Source organism: Thamnophis sirtalis, unplaced genomic scaffold (genome assembly GCF_051295495.1).
Source record: "Thamnophis sirtalis isolate CommonGarterSnake01/CBP01778 unplaced genomic scaffold, rThaSir2_p1.2 scaffold_5, whole genome shotgun sequence".
NCBI classification, from domain to species: Eukaryota; Metazoa; Chordata; class Lepidosauria; order Squamata; family Natricidae; genus Thamnophis; species Thamnophis sirtalis.
Window position 1 is genome coordinate 84,114,352 of NW_028261385.1, and position 21,197 is coordinate 84,135,548.

Genomic DNA, 21,197 nt, shown 5'->3' on the forward strand with positions numbered 1-21,197 from the left:
GAAGCAGCTCTTATTAAGTGTGGAGTAATTCAGTGCAGCCAGTGGCCTCTGAAGTAGAGGAAAGCAGATTGACAAAAGCAGTGCTCCACGATCACAACCACATTTTTTATTGTATTGTTGCATGCATTCCCATTTACACAATTTTTTATTTTTATTTCCTATTTCTTAAATGTCCATTCCCTCAGAGATTAATTATGTAAATAAATGCAAATAACTTAGACATCATAAAACAAATTTCATAAATTACCGCAGAAATTTAATTCATTGCATTAGGAATCCATCATATCAATATCTGCTAAATCAAAGTTGTGATGTTTTTCTTAATATGTTTAGATCACATGAAATTGATCAACAACAAACAACACAGATTGTTTGTGTGTATTTTTGTCCTATATATAGGACAATGAAGGACAAAATTCTGTGCTAATAACAGAAATAGTTTAAGTCTATAATATATATGGTAAACATTTATGGATCAATATATTTGTCTTCAATAAATCCATCATCTTCTGGAACATATGGATGGAATTGTTCAAAGACAACTATAGACTCTTCTTCATTAGTCTCTGATGCTTGTGGGGGCATGCATAATTGAGGTGTGAACGTTTCTTCATACAGCTCAGATTCTTCTTTTTCTTGGAGACGTCTGTGATTATAGCTTCTTAAATAACGGTACCACATCGGAAACTTGATAGCAGCAATAATCAATGCTGTAGTGCTGAGGATAACTACTAGGACACCCATCAAAAAAGTCCAGCTTTTGCCAATGGGCTGAATGCCTGGAGGTTGAAATAAAATATTTATAATGTGTAGTCATCCTCCATAACTGTCTTTTCTACACAAACTTTCTGAAAAATTGCTATTTCCAGAAGCCATTTATTAATGTCTATTGATCTGATTAAGCAAACTGTCCTCTTCCTTATGAGAAATATGGGTTTTAGATTATCTGCCTATTGTTTTTTTTTAAAAAAAAGATATAATAAATGCTGTAAATATTTAAAGCAATTTTAAGTGACTATTATATTGTAATTGTTATTATTTATCAAACTTGTCAACTGGCATGATACTTTTAAATATCAAATATGCAGGGATGTGCAGGCAGGGGAGGCAGAGCCTCACCACTGTCATCATGTAAAGAAAAAAAATGTAAAAGGAAAAAGGCAAGAGCTGAGGTCAGGCTGAGCTAGTTGCTGCCAGAGTCAACATGGATGACTCTGCTTAGTGCTTAACTATTTAAAAAAGCCTCTAAAAATGCCCTCTACAGGAGGCGGCAGGAGAACAATGTGCCTCATTTAGTCTGGCATTTTATGATCATTCGAGCAGAGTTAATTCCTGACGTAGATGAGGCATGTCGTTCTCTTGCCACCTCCTGTAGAGGGTGCTTTTTTAGAGGCTTTTTTAAACAGCTAAGCACTAAGCAGAGTCATCCACGGTGACTCTGGCAGCAACTAGCTCAGCCTGACCTCAGCTCTTGCCTTTTTCCTTTTACATTTTTTTTTCTTTTCATGATGGCAGGCAAGAGCAGAGTTGAAATCCTCTCTGAAACAGCTGGAAAAGGTACGTGTGGGTCGGAGGGAGGGGGAGGAATTCAAACTTCATCCTCCTGGTGCAACTTTGTGTGTGTGTGTGTTTGAAAGAAGGGGGAGGGAGCATATTGAGACAGTTCTTTAGTTTATGCATTATGTAACACTCTAATACTATGCCTTTGGGTCTTCTGAAATTTTAAATATCCAATCATAAGCAAAAACAATGATTTTAGTAGAATGAATTTCCACTTCTACTTACACCTGCCAGCCAAAATGCTGCTAGTGGTATTGCTAACATGGACTGAGGAGGAAAACCTAAATTTTCTGAATCCTGGTGCAACTTTGTGTGTGTGTGTGTGTGTGTGTGTGTGTGTGTGTGTGTGCGTGCTTGAGAGGGGGAGAGAGAGAGGGAGGGAGGAAGGAGGTGAAGGGAGAAGAAAAAAAAAGAAAGAAGGAAACTTATTTAACAAAGGAGAAAAACAAATGCTGCCGCTTTAAATCAGAACTGAGCATGCCTGGCTGTGGAATTCTGGGAGTTGAAGTCCACAAGTCTAAAAAAATTGCTGCCTTATCAGCCATAAACCTCACCGCACGTGACTGCAAATATGGAATTTCAACTGAATTAATAATAGATCAATGAATAATCCACATAATGGCTGTCCACATGGATCTCTGGTACCTGCCTAAGTCATGGTCTAGTTTATTCAAGACTAATGGTTCACCTAGTTGGCCCTTTGATATGAGTATAGTGCCAGTCCTACAACTGGGTTCTATTTGACTTTCATGAGAGGAAATTGTTGCCATATCAGACAGCCAAAGCCAAAAATTTATGCTCAAATGGACTTATAACAAATGATTGGAATGTTGAACTATCCAGATTATCTGATTAACTGTAGTTTACCAATATGCATGTAAAGATACTCAGAACACCTTGCAATTTAGCATGTTCAGTTATGCTCTTCTAGGGAAAAGATTGTTTCGGTTAAGTGGTGCCCATAAAATTATTTCCTTGTTTAAAATTTAAAGCATGACTGAAATAACCAAGCTGGGAAGAAGGAAGGTTGAGAGAAAAACAGCCTTTTATGAGACCACTGTGTAGTTGACTATTCCAGATACACCAAAGGAAAAGGCAGCTACCAGTCCTTTACAAGAACAAAAATAAAAAATAAAACAGAATTGAACCCGGCATTATTCATGAATGCATCTGCCCATATATCTGAATGATTTAGTTTGGTAGAAGTTGCTCTTTGTCTCAGTTATGTGGCTTGGAGCTTCATTTATTCAAGTGGACTCCTAGATTTTTATGAATGTGCCAAGTTTCAGATAGAACATTGCAGGCATTTGAGGGCAACTTTGACAAAGGCTATTTTTAAATGGAAAGCAATATGTTATAAAGGTTTTAATTTGTATGAATGCAGAACATTCAGTGGAATATTTAAACAAATCTAAGTTGATTTCTGCAATGAAAAACTATGCACATTCTTTTTTTTCTAGATAGCAGACCTACTGATATTTTTTATGTTTAAAAATATTCAATGCTTTAAAATCAAAATGAATTATATTATTTTTGACATTTTTTCTGAAACAGTGTGCCCCAATATACACGTAATTGTTTATTTAAACTGAAATGTACCTGAATATGCTGATCCATTTGTATAATTATACGTAGTGCCATAGGTAGTATTAATAGAAATAAAAGGTGGGACAGTTTTTCCAGATATTCCCATTTGTTTACAATTTGATGTGATAGATGTGAAATTTGTGATAGGGTATTCTTTCAGAGGAACTGGAATAGGGGACGTAGTATTGTCCACAGTTTCTGTAAATATATTCAGTATCAGCATTAAAATGTTTGGCCTGCATTCTTGTACAAAGATAAACTTTTTATATTAAAAATATTGTTTAGTTTATAAATTTAAAAAATGAATGAAATAGCGCAATATGGTTAACAGAGTGAAGCAAAGTAAATAGTATGTGACATAATAAACCTAAATTAATTTATATTCATTTTAATCTAACAGAAAAGAAAGCCAACAGAACAAACGAAACCAGTAGTCTTTTAGAACAGTTAACCAGCTAAATGTATCAACAGAAAATATTTAGTATTAATGCACAGAAAGCAAACTTCATTTGAGAACTTCAAGAAATGCTGTTCAGTTTTACTGATCTTACTCATTAACAACTGGTTTGCATGTATCAGAAGAATTTCGTAGTGAAATACCACTTTCTTGGTGCTAAATTTAGTAAATAGCTAATTCAAAGATATATTCCATCACTATCGGCCTCAGTAATGGAATAATTCATTAGATAGTAATCTGGAAGATGTTATAGTAGAAAATCAATTCTAGTAATGTGTGCAGTATATCTCAAAAACTGGGCATCCAAGGGAAAAAATTTCTGAGGAATAATGTATGAATATGTTGTCTTAACTGAATCATTATAAAAAAACTGAATGGCAAATATTATTGTGTTAGTTATCTGTTTAAATTGCATTAATTGATTTCCTAGAAGGATATTCTTTAGAACCTAAAGTGACTCACTTATAAAGAGATACTGAAATGTAGGATTATCAGATCTGTATTGGAAAACTCTGAACAACTACCAGATGACAGCCATTAAAGTTCTCTGTATGCTATCATCTAGTGGTCCTCTTGATTTTTTTCAGCTCAGATCTCGTAGATAGCATTAGTTGAAGTATGCAAAGTTATTTTACTGAAATTCATCATTCTGAATACATTTCTGGTTCACTGTACAAATCTTTTTTTCTAACCCACTTGGCTAAACAGATAACTTTTGAATTTGCTATTTTGAATACTTTAAAATAGGCGGACTATATTTAGTTTCATATGGGGATGTTAACAAGTGTATTAAACCATGCCTAAATGCTTCATATGTGATTGGAATGAATCCAAACCAGGTCCTGCAGTATTAGACAAAGAACCTTGCCAATATTAAGTTTCACTTTCAAGCATACTAGCATTGTGCATAAATGAGTTCATGATAAATAAATAAAAAACTCAGTTATATAAGCTAATTTCACAATCCACTTGTTTGAAAATCACATTAATGTTGTATATAAGCCAAATCTCTTACGCTGTTCCAATATACAGTTTTCTTTTATAGTTTTTGGTTCCCAAATTAAGAATTTCAGAAAGCAATTCTGAAATTACTTTTAGAAATGGAAAAATAATCAAGACTAAATATATATTGACCTACCCGTTATCACAGTAGCTCTATTCAGCCAATGTTGTAAACTAAAAAGGTCACATGAACAATTCCACACATTTCCATTTAATTTAATACATATTGAATTAAATTTTCGCTCAACATGGAAATCTTTTAGGAAATTGTTTTGTAAATTTAGAACTTTCAACTTGTTTAGCCCTGCAAATACATTAGAATTTAATTGTGTAATTTTGTTATTTTGTAGATTCAGAATCTGCAATTCATTCAAACCAGCAAATGCTGCTTTTTCAACTGTTTTGATATAATTATTACTGACATCAAGAATTTTTAAGTGTGAAAGCTTTTCAAAGCTGTAATTAGAAACAACAACAATAGAGTTGTTGTTCAAATAGAGTTCTGAGAGATTATTGTACTGGCAAAGTCTTACTGTGTCATTCTTGTCTAAAGTAATATTGTTACAACTAAGATATAACACAGAAATGTCTTTGTTTGGGTTAGAAGGAACGGAAGAATAATTTTTTGCCACTTCCTGATAGTTTACCTGTTAAATAGAGAAAAAAAACAGTTATGGAAATATCATAACAAATTATTTACAAAAATCTTTTACGAATCTGTATAATATGTGTTGTTTAAAAAGTGATTGTCAGCTCAAAAAGAAATTCACATAGTTTAGATATTAAATAAAGAACCTTGTGACAACAAATTCCATAAGATAGAAAAGTAGCAACAAAAACAACAAAATAAACACTACCCAAATCAGAGCAATGACATTTATATGCTGCTTCTAGTTAGGAATATTTTCATTCCAAGTATACTGTATACGAGAAAGAAATTGATCATGAATGTTGATTCTGGATACTTAAAATTTCCATACTCCAAGTCTTTAAAAAGCTTTCTGTAATGGAAAAGGAAGCATAATGCATGTGACATTTCCATGTAACCTAGACTGAAAATTATCTTTTGGCATAAGGAGCTGTTTCATTCTAAAAATCTCTAGAGCTGCCAAAAGATGCAAAGAACACCACGTGTTGACATATGCATCATACCAACATGCCAATTGTTAATTATTTGCATCAGACATCATGATGCAACTATTGCAAATTACATAAACTATAGGAATGCTTCTTCGCTCTTTGGCATAGGTCAAATGTAGTACATAATAGCATCTTCTGCAATAAATACATCATGCCTCAGATCTATTTATTATGTCATTGTGATTTGTAATGAACACTATATATGCAGCAGAATATGACACTTGAAGGAATTGAATATGAATATTACAAAATGTACAGTGCTATATTGAATCTCTAATCTCTTACAGAATAAATATTCTCTAACTTCCTTAACATCCTGAAGAAGCATTCTTTATTTTTGGTATGGAATGCGTGACATGCTCTGAGCATATATATATGTGGAAGAGTAGTGGAATGACTGATAGTATTAATAGAAATATGTGATCATTATATTTTATAAATATCACAAGTTTATACATGTTCTAAAACATATTTTTTTTAAAAATTGAATGGCATCATAAAAAAGCTCCATTGGATCTAAATCTCATTCTCATCTAATTAGAAATTGGGAGCTAACAGCTTCTTTAACAAGTGGCTAAAAATGATAACTTACATTTTGAGAAATATCAGTGCATTCAGTACTGACAGGATGAAGAAAGAGAACTGCAACCAGTATCAGGAGCCAAGCAAGCTTCATGTTCAAAATCTGTTAATTTTTGATATAATTCAAATAGTATAGTAACAAGAACTGAGGATTTAACATAGGAAACTAAGGAGCTATTATTTGTTTTTTGGGTCATGATTTGTGGCCATAACATGTATGAAAGTCTATTGCAGAGCAAAATAAATAAATAGAATTATTGAGTTGAATTAAAACATCGAAATTGAAGTAATATTGTTTTCATTCCTAAATCATCCATTCAACCGTCTGATGACCTATGTATGGAGGAAAACTTTTATTCTGACTTTATAAAAGATAGATTACTGTGCATGATGTAGGCAAAAACACATACACACCCAGATACCTACACAGAGAGATACACACAGTAATCTTTCATACTCCCATATTCCCAAATTCTGCTTTTTGTTTGGAATAATGATACATGAAAACTTTTGCAAAGGTGGTTGACTAATCTATCCCATACAGAATGCATATGTAGGAGGTAGAATCCCGGCCTTTATGTTTCAATAATGTGGAACTTTCTAAGTCATCTCCCCAATTTCAGAGTGTTTTTTCTTACAGAAAATGTGACTAGGTAGGAGAAAGCCTGTGAAATATGCTCCTTCCATGTTTCAAAGTAGATATGATTTTCTCTCTAAAGCATCTCTAGCTGGCAAACCAAACAGCAATTATTTTTTAAAAGAATTCAAAGGTTACATGCCAAGGCCACTTGCTAAAAGTACAAGCGCTTCACTTCATAAAAATGGATTGCTTCTGCTAATTAATTTTGTTGTAGATTTTTATAAAGTACAAAAAGTAACAAGTATTCTCTAAATGCAGCTTCAATAATTTAAGAGCATTGCTTCTTGCTCCCAACTGAGCTCTAAAATGGTTCCACTTCAGCAGAGAATCATCTCTCATTGTCGTGATGCAATTTATGTGACCATTCTTTATAAAGAAAACTGCATAAATCTCTCAAGAATTGATTTAAAAAACAGTTAATAAGATGTTTATTTTATATAGTGCAGTTGCCAGAGAAACAAAACCAAGGTTGCGGCAAAGTTTCATGGTGAAAGCGTCTCTCAATCTTATCTTCAGCCATTTTTTTTAAAATCAAGTATATGCTATTTCTCAAAGTTTCTTATTTATTGCCAAAGCAATCTTTGTTACGTTATAGGTGCTTTAAAAAAAATACAGCTTCAAGGTAACAGTAGAATTAAATATGACTTCTCACAAAACATAAATCATTCAGTATCTTTTCTGAATTTCATAAAAAATCAACACTAGACAGTATGCACACACACACAAACATATATATATATATATATATATATATATATATATATATATATATATATATATATATATATCTATCTATCTATCTATCTATCTATCTATCTATCTATCTATCTATCTATCTATCTATCTATCTATCTATCTATCTATCTATCTACCGGATTATGAAGCAAACTTTGTTATCACACAAATGTACCATGATTTATCTGTATATATCATACCTTCTTAATTTTTCTTCAGAATATCATACTTGCATATTTTCCTGTGATTGAAAAAGACGAGAGGAAAGTTGCAATGTTTCTGCACTTGGCTGCAACCTTTGTACCCAATTAGCAGGGAGGAAGTTTAAAATAAAGTCCAGGACACCTTTAGCAAAAGATTGACTATTTGTGTTCATCTGTGAGTTAGAGGCTTGCAACCAATCAAGAAGACTTTTGAATATGATCTGTGCCGTTTTATGACATTAAATTGCAAGGTGAGGGCGGAGTAATCTAGAATTTGCCATAAAATACGTTTGTATTGGATACAAAGTGCTTGGGATGGTGACTGCCACTAGCAGTAAAAAAAAATCAGTCCTGACACACAGCATAACCTGTCTATAAATTTTGTTTTTAAAAGGAAGCAGGTATGCGCTTGATTTTATATCAAAGGTCAGGAAAAAAGAGCTAACAAATACTAACTAAGCTTCATAATAAGGGTCTGACCAGTGTGAGGAAATGCTGTTTCTGTCATACTTTCTCTAATAGTTAGGTCCTCTTCCCAATCCACCTCAGCAGTTTTAGGTTTTAGTTAGTGTAAACAAATTGTGACTTTGTGACCACTTTTTGGTGGGGTCTGAAGACAACTCTCCAAACACATTGTTTAATTTTAATTTCCTGGCATTTTTTGTGGTAGGAAGGACAAAATATGAAATATTAGCTAAAAATAGGCATAATATTGTTTACTTAAAAAAAACAGCTTGAAACCAAAAAATCCCTGAAGTTGAATTGGCATTTCTATATGTCCTTTAGAAAACTGTATATATCGATGAAGCCATTAGAAGTCAAGGAAAACTTTACTTTTTGTTGTTATTGCTTTCTTTTTGCTTTCACTCTCTTTAGTGTGAAATTTACTGCTGTTCTAAATTTAAAAATAATTAGAATGCAAAAAAAAGTGAATAGGGTTTACAAAGTGTTTATTTTTGTGATGCAGCAAAGAAAAACTAATTCAAGCTGTGGAAGATGACATCCGGCAGGAGAAACAAGCGGCCGAAAATATAATTAAAAATATGTCGGAAGAAGATCAAACCAAATACATAGACATGAAAATGGCAAATGAAAAGCTCTTGAAGGTAGTCTTTGATATTTCCCTAATTTACAGTTTGATGTGTGCCAGAATAGTTTCAGACCAAGGAAATTTAAAACAAGTTCCAGAAGCTTCAGTCAACATGTCAAGGGAAATATCTTCCAGCCAAATCTAAGATTTTAATCTTCTAAAGGTTGAACGGGTGTAATTAACTCTTTACCACAGAAATCATGTTACAGAATCTACCAACCTCTTTTTCTTTCTTATATCTTTAGTTCTCCAGTTTCTTGCCAATTGCATGATTTCTTAATTGTAAAGAAACCATAGATGTATGGCTTGGTAGCTTCTCTCACACTGAAGAAACTAGCCACTGCAAGACTAATGTACACATTAAGCATGCATGATTGTTTAGTGTGATGCTTTTCTTTACATAAAAACTCCATATAGGAGTGAAATATTCGATTGACTCCATTCAAGAAAAAAAATGGTCAGAATAAGATAAATGAATCTAAGGTTTAAAGGAAACAACATATTTCTTTAACATCAGAATGTTTACAATCGTCACATTTTGAAGCATGAGCTATAATCTAACTTTGCTTGATTTAAGTTACTGGATTACAGTTGTTATTCCTTATGTTTTTATATTTGTTTCTATAAGAATCTCATTTTAGCTGTGCAGGAACATAGTAAATTAGAGTGTCCCACTCAGGTTTTGAGTTCATCTGTTTCAAAGGGAAACTGATTTCAGTTGTTTATTATCTACAAATGCAGAGGAAATGATTCCAATTATTCCTGGAATTATTATGTGTGGGAGCTCTACATTTGGAGTCACCGTCGAAGATTAGCAGAAACTTAAATAATTCAAATCCTAACCTAAGAATGATGATGATCATGTTGCTGATGGAATTAGTCCAGTGATTAAATTATTCAAAGAAAAAGGTGACATATTTATCAAATATAAGATTGGCTGTCCTGAATACAAATGTACATTTATATAGAATATGGCCATAGCTGGGCTGCCTATGAAGCCTTGTTTTTCAAAGTTTCTTTCAAGCACCAAATCTCTTAACAGTTTTTTATTATGAAAATCTTACTTCCTCTCCTAGGAATTGTCTTCTTTACAACAAGAAATGGATGCTGTGAATATGAAAGAACAAGCTCTGGAAGCAGTATGTATTTTCCTATTCTCAAATTCATTACATAATGGAAGAATAAGTTGAAATGTGATGATTCATAAATAAGCATCTTACATATAATTAAAAATAAAGTCAAAATCCCTGTCTAGTATCATTTTAGCTGTTTGTTATCTTCAGCACACTATCTAGTCCTCCCTAGTCCTAGGGAATGACTAGATAGGTGGATAAATAAAGCGAAAAATAGTTTAAACACCTGATTGCTTGTGGATAAGGTGGATAAAAAAGATGGATATTGTTGTTTGATGGTGTTAAAAGAATTGTCCCAAGATGTAAGCTGTTCCAAGTAAAGCTGCCTTTTGCCATTGACTGAACTTGATTTTGTAAATGCCGTTGGTGTTCATGGGGGCTTCAGATGTTTAGGGATTGCACCCAAAGCATGTATTACTATTGGTACTATTCCTTCTTTCTTTTGCCACCATCATTCTATTGCTATTTGAAGGTCTTTACATTTTGTTGCTTTTCTTCAGTTGTTTCTCTTCTACTTTTATTATTATGATTTGTCACATAGTCAGGAAGGTATTTTGAATGGATTTGGCATTTTTATTTATCTATCAAGTCCTTCTCAAAAACCTGGGATAAGTAGATATTATTTAATTATTATTTCTATTATTATGTTCAACTCTCAGTGACTCTTTTAGTAAATTTTAACATAAAATACTGGAAAGGATAATTGTTTCTTGAAGGAAAATTATCACAATTTGCTTCCTCTGTCATATAACATACTACAGAAAACCATATAGCTGGATTCATATATTACATAACATAATGAGTGAATTTAGCCATTGGGACTTGTAAACCCATGCAGTTGTGTCTTATTCAATAAATAAAAGTTAAGTAATGTGGGAACTTTTAAGTAGGCTCCTACTATTCAATTTATAATGTTAAACCATAGTATTATACTAACTAACAGAGCTTCTGTGTAACTTTCTAAATACTTGTTATCCTAAGTTTAATTTCTCCCACAATTTTTATATGTATGTATCAACTGTTTTGACTTTTCCCATTTGATAATCTAGTAGAAAGTTACTATGTGGTACTCTAAAGGTTATAACTTTGATATTTCTTCAATTTCCTTAGTTTTAAAATCTCACCAGAAAATAATTTTGACAGCTGTTTTTATTACCTTGTAATTATCACACATTGGCAATTATAATTTGGATAATACATATGTTCTTAAATCAAGAATGATTAAGAAGGCTCAGAAATAGATGTGAAATAAGAAAATGGATACAGATATTAATTAGCAGTGTATATCTCTGTATGTGACGATAGAGAATGGCTTTGTTCTATCTGTTCATTTAGAAGTATTTAGGAATGATAATCTATGAATCAATGAACATATATAATATAAATAACATAAGGGGAGAGTGCTCAGTTTTAGAAGGAACCTTCCTATGCTACTCTCTAGTTGCTGGTTAGACATAAAATAATGTGTCTTACAAGCCAAAACCGATTCATTGTCCCTTGTCTTTACTTTTTATTTCAGTTGTATAAATACAAAATACCACTTGCATGTATTCTGTCTTTAGGAAATTACCCACTCTCAAATTAAACAAGAGGCCTTACAGCTGTATGAAAAGCTTCATGGTCTTGAGGAACATCGAGATCAAATGATTGCAGAGGACAAGAACATGGGATCTCCCCAGGAGGAGAGAGAAAGACTATTAAAACAGGTAGAAAAAATACTTCATAATATTTCTAAAGCTCAATTAACAAATAGAAATTAAGGCCTAGAGTACTTACATGTCATGTTAATGTAGAAAAGCCACACTTACTATCACCATCATGACTCTAGGATAGCAAATGTAACAATTGGAGCTTGGTGACCTTGACCAACAGAGCTAACTGTGAGAGCATATTTTTGTAAGAGACTCTTGTTTGGAAGGAGACATGTTGATTGTGACTTAGTATTCACATGTCATAAAAAGAATTTAGAAGGCAATAAATACATCTATGTTATACAATTTATTTCCCCTGCGGAAAAGGGAAGTATTTCAGTATTTCTGATAGACTGAAATACTGAACTATTTTAGTTAGATTAAAACCTATTTCATTGTATTTAAGTACAATGACAATAAAGATTATACTTATGAAAGATAATAAAATGTATCATATTTAGATGGCTGAAAAACATCAAGGGTGTAACTAAAAGATTATGAAAACCTGATTTAAGTAAGATGTGAAAAACTAGTTAAGCCATCAGTGCCATATTGCTGACAAAAAAATGTAAAGTGAATATAGGATATCTCCAGGAATGACATTTGTGCTATTCTGAGGTGACCATGGTTGCTGCCTAATAAGATCTCCCTGAAAATAAGGACAAGTGCTTATTTCAGGAGTCAAAAGAAAATAAGACCCTGTCTTATTTTTGGGAAAACACGGTATACATTGACTTACAAACAGTATTTTAACAACTAGTCAAAGTTAAGATGGACCTCCCTGAGCTACTTACAACCTATTTTCAAAGTTACAACATTTGAACTTCCACCCATGGTCACGTGATACCTTGACTTACGACCACAATAACTGATAACTATAATTCTGGGCTGTATTTTAGTTGTAAGTGAAACATTACTTGTATATCACTTTTTCTAATATACACATATTTGTGATACTGAAAGGTAAGATGACAGTATTTTATTCAGCAAATTTTAGACAATACAAGTAATATCAGTCTTTTCTACAGCTAAGCCAGCATTCTTACCATTCTTTCCATAACTGAGTAATTTATTTGGGTCACTAAGAATATGTTATGTTACTGTTATCTCTTTCTAAGGTGAAGGAAGACAATCAAGAAATAGCAAGCATGGAAAGGCAGTGAGTGCTTTTCTATATTGTTCCTCTAGTTTTCAATGTCTGCTATAAAATCAGTTTCATTTACATCCACATATTTTTGGAAGATTTGTCAGTCGTGTGTATTGCACCCATTGACTGTAAAAAGAAGCAGGGCTGTTTTTATGACCTGTTTGTGGAAATATTCTGAAGAATCATATGTGAAAATGGAGTTGGAATTAAAGTATCTGATGCCTTAACTAGGTAATACCACTGTATAGTAATAAAACAATAGTAATAAGTAATGCAGCAGGGGAAAGTCTAAAAGAAATATTTGTCCTGTGATATTTGAATTGCTTATGAGACAGGCTTCATAATCATAAGGTTATTTATATTGTTCAAAGAAAAAATAAAGTTTTTAAATGCCTTCCCTTGTATAAATAAATACAAGATCACATTTAAATACAATATTGTGTTTAAATTTAAATACGTTAAATGGGTTACTTTAATGTTTTACCTGCATTTGTCTTTTGAAACCAAACTTAATTTGAGAAAGTGAGGTAAAGAAGCACTACTCTCTTGTAACATTATTGTAATGAATTGTTTTAACCAGCAGGGGGACCCATTATTTAACATAAGTAATTCTTAAATTCCTCATTCCCTACAAAATTAACCTCATTTAGGTAAAATTGTGTAAACTCGGTTCAAGAATACGCAGAAGCTAAAACATATTAGGAGAAAAAGACATTGCTGTTTGATTGTTAGTCTGAAAGCTATTTATTCAGTACTTTTTACAAAAAGCTGTATATTTATAGTTATCACCATGCCCATTATTTTAGGCTAACAGAGATAAAAGAAAAGAGCAACCATCTCAATGAAGGAATCCGGCAGCTTGACATGGATTTAGAGGAACACCAAGGTGAAAAAAGGCTTTGAGACCTGACTCTCCAAACTGTATTTAAATGTTCTATTATAGTTTAATCTAATCTAATTGATTATTTATATTCAGATAGAGTCTATGAATTGTGAATAGATACAAGAATGTGCTCATACATGCAAATTACATGATTCTGTACAATATTTTTATTCCATACTCGTATATGATAATTATTTCCATTTGTTACCTTTCTGTAGTTTCCTTCCGCTTCTATCTATTTTCTTACTGCTAAAACATCTATAAATGATATTTACAATCTAATACAGCTTCATAATGCATTGCACTATGTTAGTGCAATGGCTTGTTAGCTGTCTGGAAATATCCCTTTTCTCAAATGACTTTAAAGAATGTGTTTCGCTGTGAATGAAAAAAAAATGATGGCGTGACAAAATAAGCCAAAAATTAATCCTCCCTAATGGGAGTTGTTCAAATTCTACCATCATGCAGAAAAGCTTCAACATAAATGAATCCTTGCAACATACATGGGTGGTCTTCTGATTTGCTTTGTGTAAGCAAGACTATTTGGAAGAATGTGAATGTGGGTAATTCTCTGCATATGTATTATGAAATCTTTGAGTTCCATGCAATGGGGGGGGGGGGAAGCATTTCAACTAATAATGTTGCCTTTTCCAATTTAGTGCTTCCAAATCTGAACAGATTATTGTGGCAGATGTAATCCCAGTGACACCCAATAATGCTTCTATTCTATACAGAGGGTACACCCTGGGTTGCTTCACCGAAATGGTGCCATTTTATGAAATCCAAAGCCTTCTCAATGGCAGCAGTTGAGATCTGGCTTTTTCCTCAAACGTTCGGGTCAGTTGAATAGAATTCCCAATTTGAGGAGTTACAGTAAAATCAGCTTTCATAATTTAATGACCTTTCAGGGGTTTTTTTATGTTTATTAGCTGATTATTTTTCCTTTCTTTTTCCTTTTCTTTTTATATGCTGCCCAGAGTCATGTTATTTGAGTTGGGCAGTCATTTAAATGCCCTTAGATAAATAAAATAAGTACATGCAAATGTATGCTTTGATTTAATATCTAAAAGGAACTAGTTATCATAATGCTATCTCCTTAGAAGTGTGATTTAGTATTGTTTTTTCTTTATTGATTCTTAAGTTTGATCATATAATTAGTATTTGATTTTAGCCTTTCCATAGTAATTCCATCATTTTGCTTTTATCTGTTTTATTTTCATACACTTTTTGCATCGTTTTCCTATATTGCTTGGATGACTGTAGATGGTAAGAAATTGTTTTACTATTTATAGCTTGATAACTGAAGCTATTTTTCATAAAATATTTTCCAAGTATTTTTTTTTTGTTTAAGCCTCAGTCTACATCTGTTCATGGTCCTCTGAAAAGCAAATTAGATTTTAAATTCGGTATTTTTTTTTCCTATCATGAAAGGAAGTATTGACAAGAAATAGGACCCTAGCTACCAGGATGTTTTTAAAAATGGCCTCTTAGGACAGTGCACATATTTATAAATGCAAGCAGTGGGAATGTCATATAATATAGCAGGGAAAAGAAAAGGCAGGACTGTCAGTTCTAATATGCTTATTTTTAGCTTATGCATTCCATTTCTTCTTTAAGTTTTGAAGTTGTTATCTACTTGTATTATATGCTTTATTTTAAATTTTTGAATCTGCCATTTTTGTAAGTCAACAGAGATTACAGTTATCATAAATAAAGTGTGGTTATCAGAGAAGTATATTATGGAAGAGATATATCATCTATTAATTCAAATGCATCTTATTTATCTTTCAATTTGTCCCCAATGCATTCAACACGACTCTTAGTGCTTTACAATAATGTTCAATGATGTAATAAAGCATCTGTGGTAAAAAAAGAGTCCTAAATATACAATGATTTATTTGATCAATTTTTAAAGTCACCCACTCTGTGAATAGACCACTTATAATGGGTTAAAAACAGTGAAAATACAGACATTGAAAATAATGGAGGAAATAGATTCAGATATACTACAGCACTGCTAGTGATTAGTGGCCACACACCAACGTAACACAGAGTTGGCAGGAAGAGCCGGGTCTTAAGTGCCTTCCTAAAGGCATTTAATACAAAATACTAAAACCATATATCATAGATCAGCGTCATTTCTTTCACCATTTGTCCTTCAACATGATTCCATTTTTAACAGTTTTTAGAAGGCCAATAATATAGAGGTCAACCTGATATCAACAGGAAGGCTGCTCCATATTGCGCATGCAGCCATTAAATGTTGTTTGTTTAATAGTAATTTGAATAGCCTATTTAAAAACTAGTACAAATTAAACTAAAAGAAAAAGAAAGTGCAAAAAGAAAAATGTAGAAGAAAAAAGACAAAAACATCTAGAAAGGAAAAAAATAAGAATATTGTAGCAAAAAAGAAAATGTATAAAGAAATTACTTCTCCCTTCATTGGAACAAAAATAGACAATTTTAGTAACTTGCTTTTCATTATAATATAACAAATGGTTTCTTTTCTCTAGCTTTCATCTCTTATCTATAAACAAATCTTTAAAACCTTGTTCAGTCTTGGTCACAAAAGTATGTTAAGGGTTTGCAGAGATAACAATATTTTCTTAACTTTGATCAAATTAACTCACTTTATATTCCTTCCTTTTAGTTTTAACAGTCTGGATCTTTATCACCTCAAATATTATTCTAGAATTAGATTTATTTTCATTTTTTGTCATTCTTTTCCTTCTCACAAAAACCTTCAAAACTTTAACAGAACTCTTTTGTAAATTCAGTATAGGAAAGTTATCAAGATTGTTTTCTTGATTTGTTATTTGTTTATCCCCTTTAATTATCATGACATCAGCCAGCTTTATTCCTTATTCCTATATCCATTTGTATACAGCATTTTTTTACGTTATCATTTTTGTAGCCTGTAATTTTTAAAGCCACTCAATCTCAGGTTTGTCTGGTAAAACTTTTTTCCTATTCCACAACATTTTTGAAACACAGTTTATTTATAATTCTGGGCCTATTGCTCACCAATATCCTTTAGTACATTCACTGTTAACTATTTTGCTCCATTCTATATTCGTAATTCAAATGTATGTATTGTTTTCCTTTAGCTGTAATCTTTAGTACCTTCTGGTTCCCTCTAGTATCCAACCTTCAAAGTCCCACCCTATCATTTTTTAAGACTTGAAGAGTATTTTCCCATGTAAAGAATTCTTATAATCAATTTTAAAATCTTATTTCAGTCCGTTTTACCTCTTAGTCCATCTATCATCCATTTATAATGGTCCAAAACCAAAATTCTAATCACCCTTTTGCTTTTTATTCCAAATTAATATTTTTTCTTAATTCTTAAATTTATATTTTTATTTGTATTTATTTATTTATTTTTGCTAAGGATTGAAGGAGATTCAGCCAGTACTCTAAATTAACTCATCATTATAAAAATCCCTAGTAACTAAAAAGCAATCAAAAAGCAATTTCTGAAAGTAATTAAGAAGTGAGGCTAAACAGTTAGGAGGGACCAAGTTGGGAATGGTTTAAATCAGGGTGGGTCCTTGCCTAACAACAAGCAGAATTTGGTTAATGATGGCAATGGGAACTGTCTGAATTTCCATTGCTAAGGAATAAGGTAATGTGACATTATACTTTGACCACATCATTTAGTAATGGAAATTCTGGCCCCATTTACCATCATTAACCAAGATTACCTGTACCCTAATCTGTCAATACAAAATAACTGCAGTACTAATTGTTTAATTTTAATTTTTTTTTGTAGGTGAAAAAAATCTGAAATATAAAGAATTGAAGAAGCGAGAGGAAAGCATGGATAGTAAGTAAGATTCGTAAACATATATACAATGCACATTTTGCATTCAGTGCCCTGAAAACACTCATTTAAATATTCATTTAAGGAGAGAAACAACTTATAACTAAAGATAAATTTCCTGACAGTTAGAATACTTAATCAGTGAAACAACTGGCCTCCAGAAGTTGTAAATGCTCCAACGCTAGAAGTTTTTAAGAAGAGATTGGACAGCATTTGTCTGGAATAGGTTTCCTGCCTAAGCAGGGGGTTGGACTAGAAGACCTCCAAGGTCCTTTCCAACTCTGTTATTTTGTTAATATGTCTACTCAGAAAAAAATCTTAACAGTGTTTTATCCTTTAATCTCAGGTAAGTGAGAACAAGACTGCATCATCAGTCACTTGGTAGGAATGCTAAAACCTATTAGTAAATCCAACTTGATAAGTGGATTTATGGCAACACAGAGTAAAAATTGGTTCCCATTTAGGTCTTTTGAATTTCAGATAAATTATTAGAAACTAAAAGTAAATTGAAATACTTCCTTATGTGTTGAAAAATATTATAAAATAAAACAGACATTTGACAAGACCATGGCTAATGAAGAATAGTAATTTCTTAAGTTAATTTCAAGAATTCTATAGATCGTTACTTTGTCAAGAGAAATTTATAGGAAAGAATTTAGTCTATTTTAACAGAATCCTTTTATGTAGGGAGCTGCTCAGCACATATAGGACCTCTACTACACATTTTGGAGCCCCATATGAACCAAAGCTTCCTACTGAATTCAGTATTGCTAAAGTTCTGTGGTCATATTACAGTTGCACTCCCACAGCTAACCTCCATATTGAACCTTTGTTTCCAAAAGCTCTCCAGATATCAGGGAGGTTTATGGAGTTAAAACATCAGGATATGAAGTTTTCTTCTATTTAAACAAGCAGTCAGACAGTATTTGTAAATGTTGAGAGCTGTTACCCAATCTTGGATGGTGGTGTGGCTAACCTCAACTCTCCTAATTTCTACTTTAATTGCCACATTTGCTGGAAGAATTTCCAGAATCTGGAAGCAGATACTAAAGAGTTTCTCTGTTTGAACATTGGTATCCCCCAGGCAATCTTCAGGTTCAGGGTCTTTCATACAGTCTGTATATATGATTTTATGGATCATCATAAACATTTCCAGTTGGATTTGGAAACAGTATTTTTCCCAGTGAAGCTATTGTTAGGAGAAAAAAAACATCAATAAGATATAGCATTCTGCTTAAATTTTTGAATATTCTTCAGAGATTATGTTACAATAGATAAATAGATTGTTTTACAGGACTCCAAATGGAATGTAATTGAGGCATTGAATATCTTAGAAATATCTTTATATTATTATTTGCTAGTTTGCCATATAGAGCTCAAGTATTGGTTGAGTGAAAATTGAATAACTGGTTCTCATTGTACTTTTTCATATAAACTATTTTTTCATTGAATTATTTTCTGAGTTTAAACTCCCTGTATATATATTTTTAAATGCTTTAACATTCAAAGTGCAATTGTAAGCAATGCTGCTGGACTTCTCTGCAGTTCCTATTGTAAACAATAGCTTCCTCTATCTTTTTTTAAAAAAATCTTTAGACTTTCTCGAATCTTTTGAAGAGACAAAGAACCAGGAACTGGAGCGGAAATCAGAGATAGAGGCCAATATTGTGGCCCTTTTGGAGCACTCGAGCCGGGTAAGAAGTAATCTCACTTGAAATCCTAATTTACTATTAGGGAAATATCTCTCTCTCAAACAAATGAAACCCAGACAATTATTTAATTTGAAATAAAGTTGAAAATCACCCTGTTAAATAATAAAGCCCTTAGATAATAACATGGGTTTTTTATTTCTTTGTATTTCTTCAGAATGCAAAGAAGAGTAAATCCAATAGTAATTTAGTGTCAAAAATTCTCAGACTTTATGGTGCTGTGACACTCTAAAATAATACTTGCATTTGTATATTTCCCTCCCTAACATGAACTGCACATAAAAGAGTAAGGAAGGAAGCCATTTCATATAGGTTCAGGAGGGAAAGGAAAGTCCTCACTAGTAACTGCTACCAGGGAGATGGCTGTCTTTCTATCTTGAGAGCAGCCACCTTAAGAAAGTATAGCACCTTGAGGAGATGCTCCAGAAAAACAGGCAGCCAGGGCATGTCAGTCTCCTATCACAAAAAGGAAAGGAGAAGCAATATTTCACTGGCTGGAATGGACATCTATGCTCAGGAAGAGTCACCTTGGCATAGAAGAAAAATGACCTTTGTGTTGGAGAGTACTCAGGAGTGAGTAGGGGATTTCATAGAAGTCATTATAGTGAGTACAAAGGCTATTGAAGAATGTTCCAGCAGCTGGATCCTTCACATGACTTGGTCAGGTACCAACAAACTCCCTGTCTAGGCAGCGTAGGAGTGAAGGCAGACTCCCTTATATTTTTATCAGAGCTCCTTAAGGGATGTGAACCACAGTTGAGAAGTCAAAAGAAGACACTGAGATTTCTTCCTTCCTAATATAGATCTTCAAGTAAACACAGTTAACAAATGAAGAGTCTAGCCTTGCTTTAGCCTTTTTCTTCCTGAAATGGTGACTTCTATTATTACAAACAAGAAACATATTTTAAGCCTTTTTGAGATCTTAGCCACTAGAATAGCAGAATGCTTCTTTGGTTTGTTTAACATTGGTGTTAGCACTTAATTAAGGTAGGCTTACATTTTTAGGGTTTTTTAAAACATAATTCATAGGACGTCAACAGGTTCCATAGAATTGATCTTGCTTCTGCTCTTTCCTTTTCCCCCATCACTTTTGTTTCTTCCTTTGATACCTTAGGCTTAGGTCTGAAAAAAAGAAAAATGACCTCAAATTGCAACCAATCACATATGATGTGAAACAGAACAATGATTGTCATATATGCTTTTTATGTTTCCAAATCATCCTAGCACAACTTAAACCATGTAGTAATTACCTTTCATATATCTGCCTAAAAACTGTCCTTATACCAAATTTGTCAATGTTTTATTAAGTCTTTTGCAGATACAAGTCAATTCACTGGAAACACCTTAAGGTGCCATGTCATAGTGAAAATAGCTTCCTTTAGAACTGGCTGTCTCAATTTCGAAAGTAGAATCTGATTGTCCCATTAACATTTCAGAAACAGTTTTCCTTTAGGATACATTTCCTGTGAAGATGTTTTTCAGAGCATAAGGGTTAGGTTTATTTTTGCGAGAAACAACTACAGGTAGTCTTACAACAGTTTTATTTAGTGGCCATTCAAAGTTATAACTGCACTGAAAAAAGTGACTTATGACCATTTTTCACATTTATGACCATTGCAGCATCCCTATGGTCACATGAGCAAACTTCAGGCACTTGGCAACTGACTCATATTTATGACAGTTGCAGTGTTCTGGGGTCATGAGATCCCCTTTTGAGATCTTCTAATAAGCAAAGTCAATGGGGAAGCCAGATTCACTTAACAACCTTGTTACTAACTTAACAACTGTAGTGATTCACTTAACAACTATGGCAAG

The 21,197-nt window shown here is 32.7% G+C and overlaps 2 protein-coding genes across 4 annotated transcripts in view; one reads left to right on the forward strand and one right to left on the reverse strand.

Moving 5' to 3' along the window:
• IFT74 (intraflagellar transport 74) overlaps positions 1–21,197 on the forward strand; it is a 40,672-nt gene that overhangs the window by 7,721 nt on the left and 11,754 nt on the right. For all 3 annotated transcript variants that reach the window (XM_014055076.2, XM_014055078.2, XM_087716133.1), the window contains exons 9-15: positions 8,874–9,012; positions 10,073–10,135; positions 11,692–11,835; positions 12,939–12,979; positions 13,774–13,853; positions 17,623–17,676; positions 19,270–19,367. In XM_014055076.2, the coding sequence (XP_013910551.1) occupies positions 8,874–9,012; positions 10,073–10,135; positions 11,692–11,835; positions 12,939–12,979; positions 13,774–13,853; positions 17,623–17,676; positions 19,270–19,367 (619 nt within the window). The remainder of the gene's footprint in view (positions 1–8,873; positions 9,013–10,072; positions 10,136–11,691; positions 11,836–12,938; positions 12,980–13,773; positions 13,854–17,622; positions 17,677–19,269; positions 19,368–21,197) is intronic.
• On the reverse strand, positions 85–8,023 carry LRRC19 (leucine rich repeat containing 19). Its single transcript, XM_014055079.2, has 5 exons — positions 7,904–8,023; positions 6,339–6,431; positions 4,743–5,253; positions 3,160–3,345; positions 85–779 (listed from the first exon to the last, which is right to left on the reverse strand). The coding sequence occupies exons 2-5, from the start codon at positions 6,420–6,422 to the stop codon at positions 469–471; spliced, it is 1,092 nt and encodes a 363-aa protein (XP_013910554.2). The 5' UTR covers positions 6,423–6,431; positions 7,904–8,023; the 3' UTR covers positions 85–468.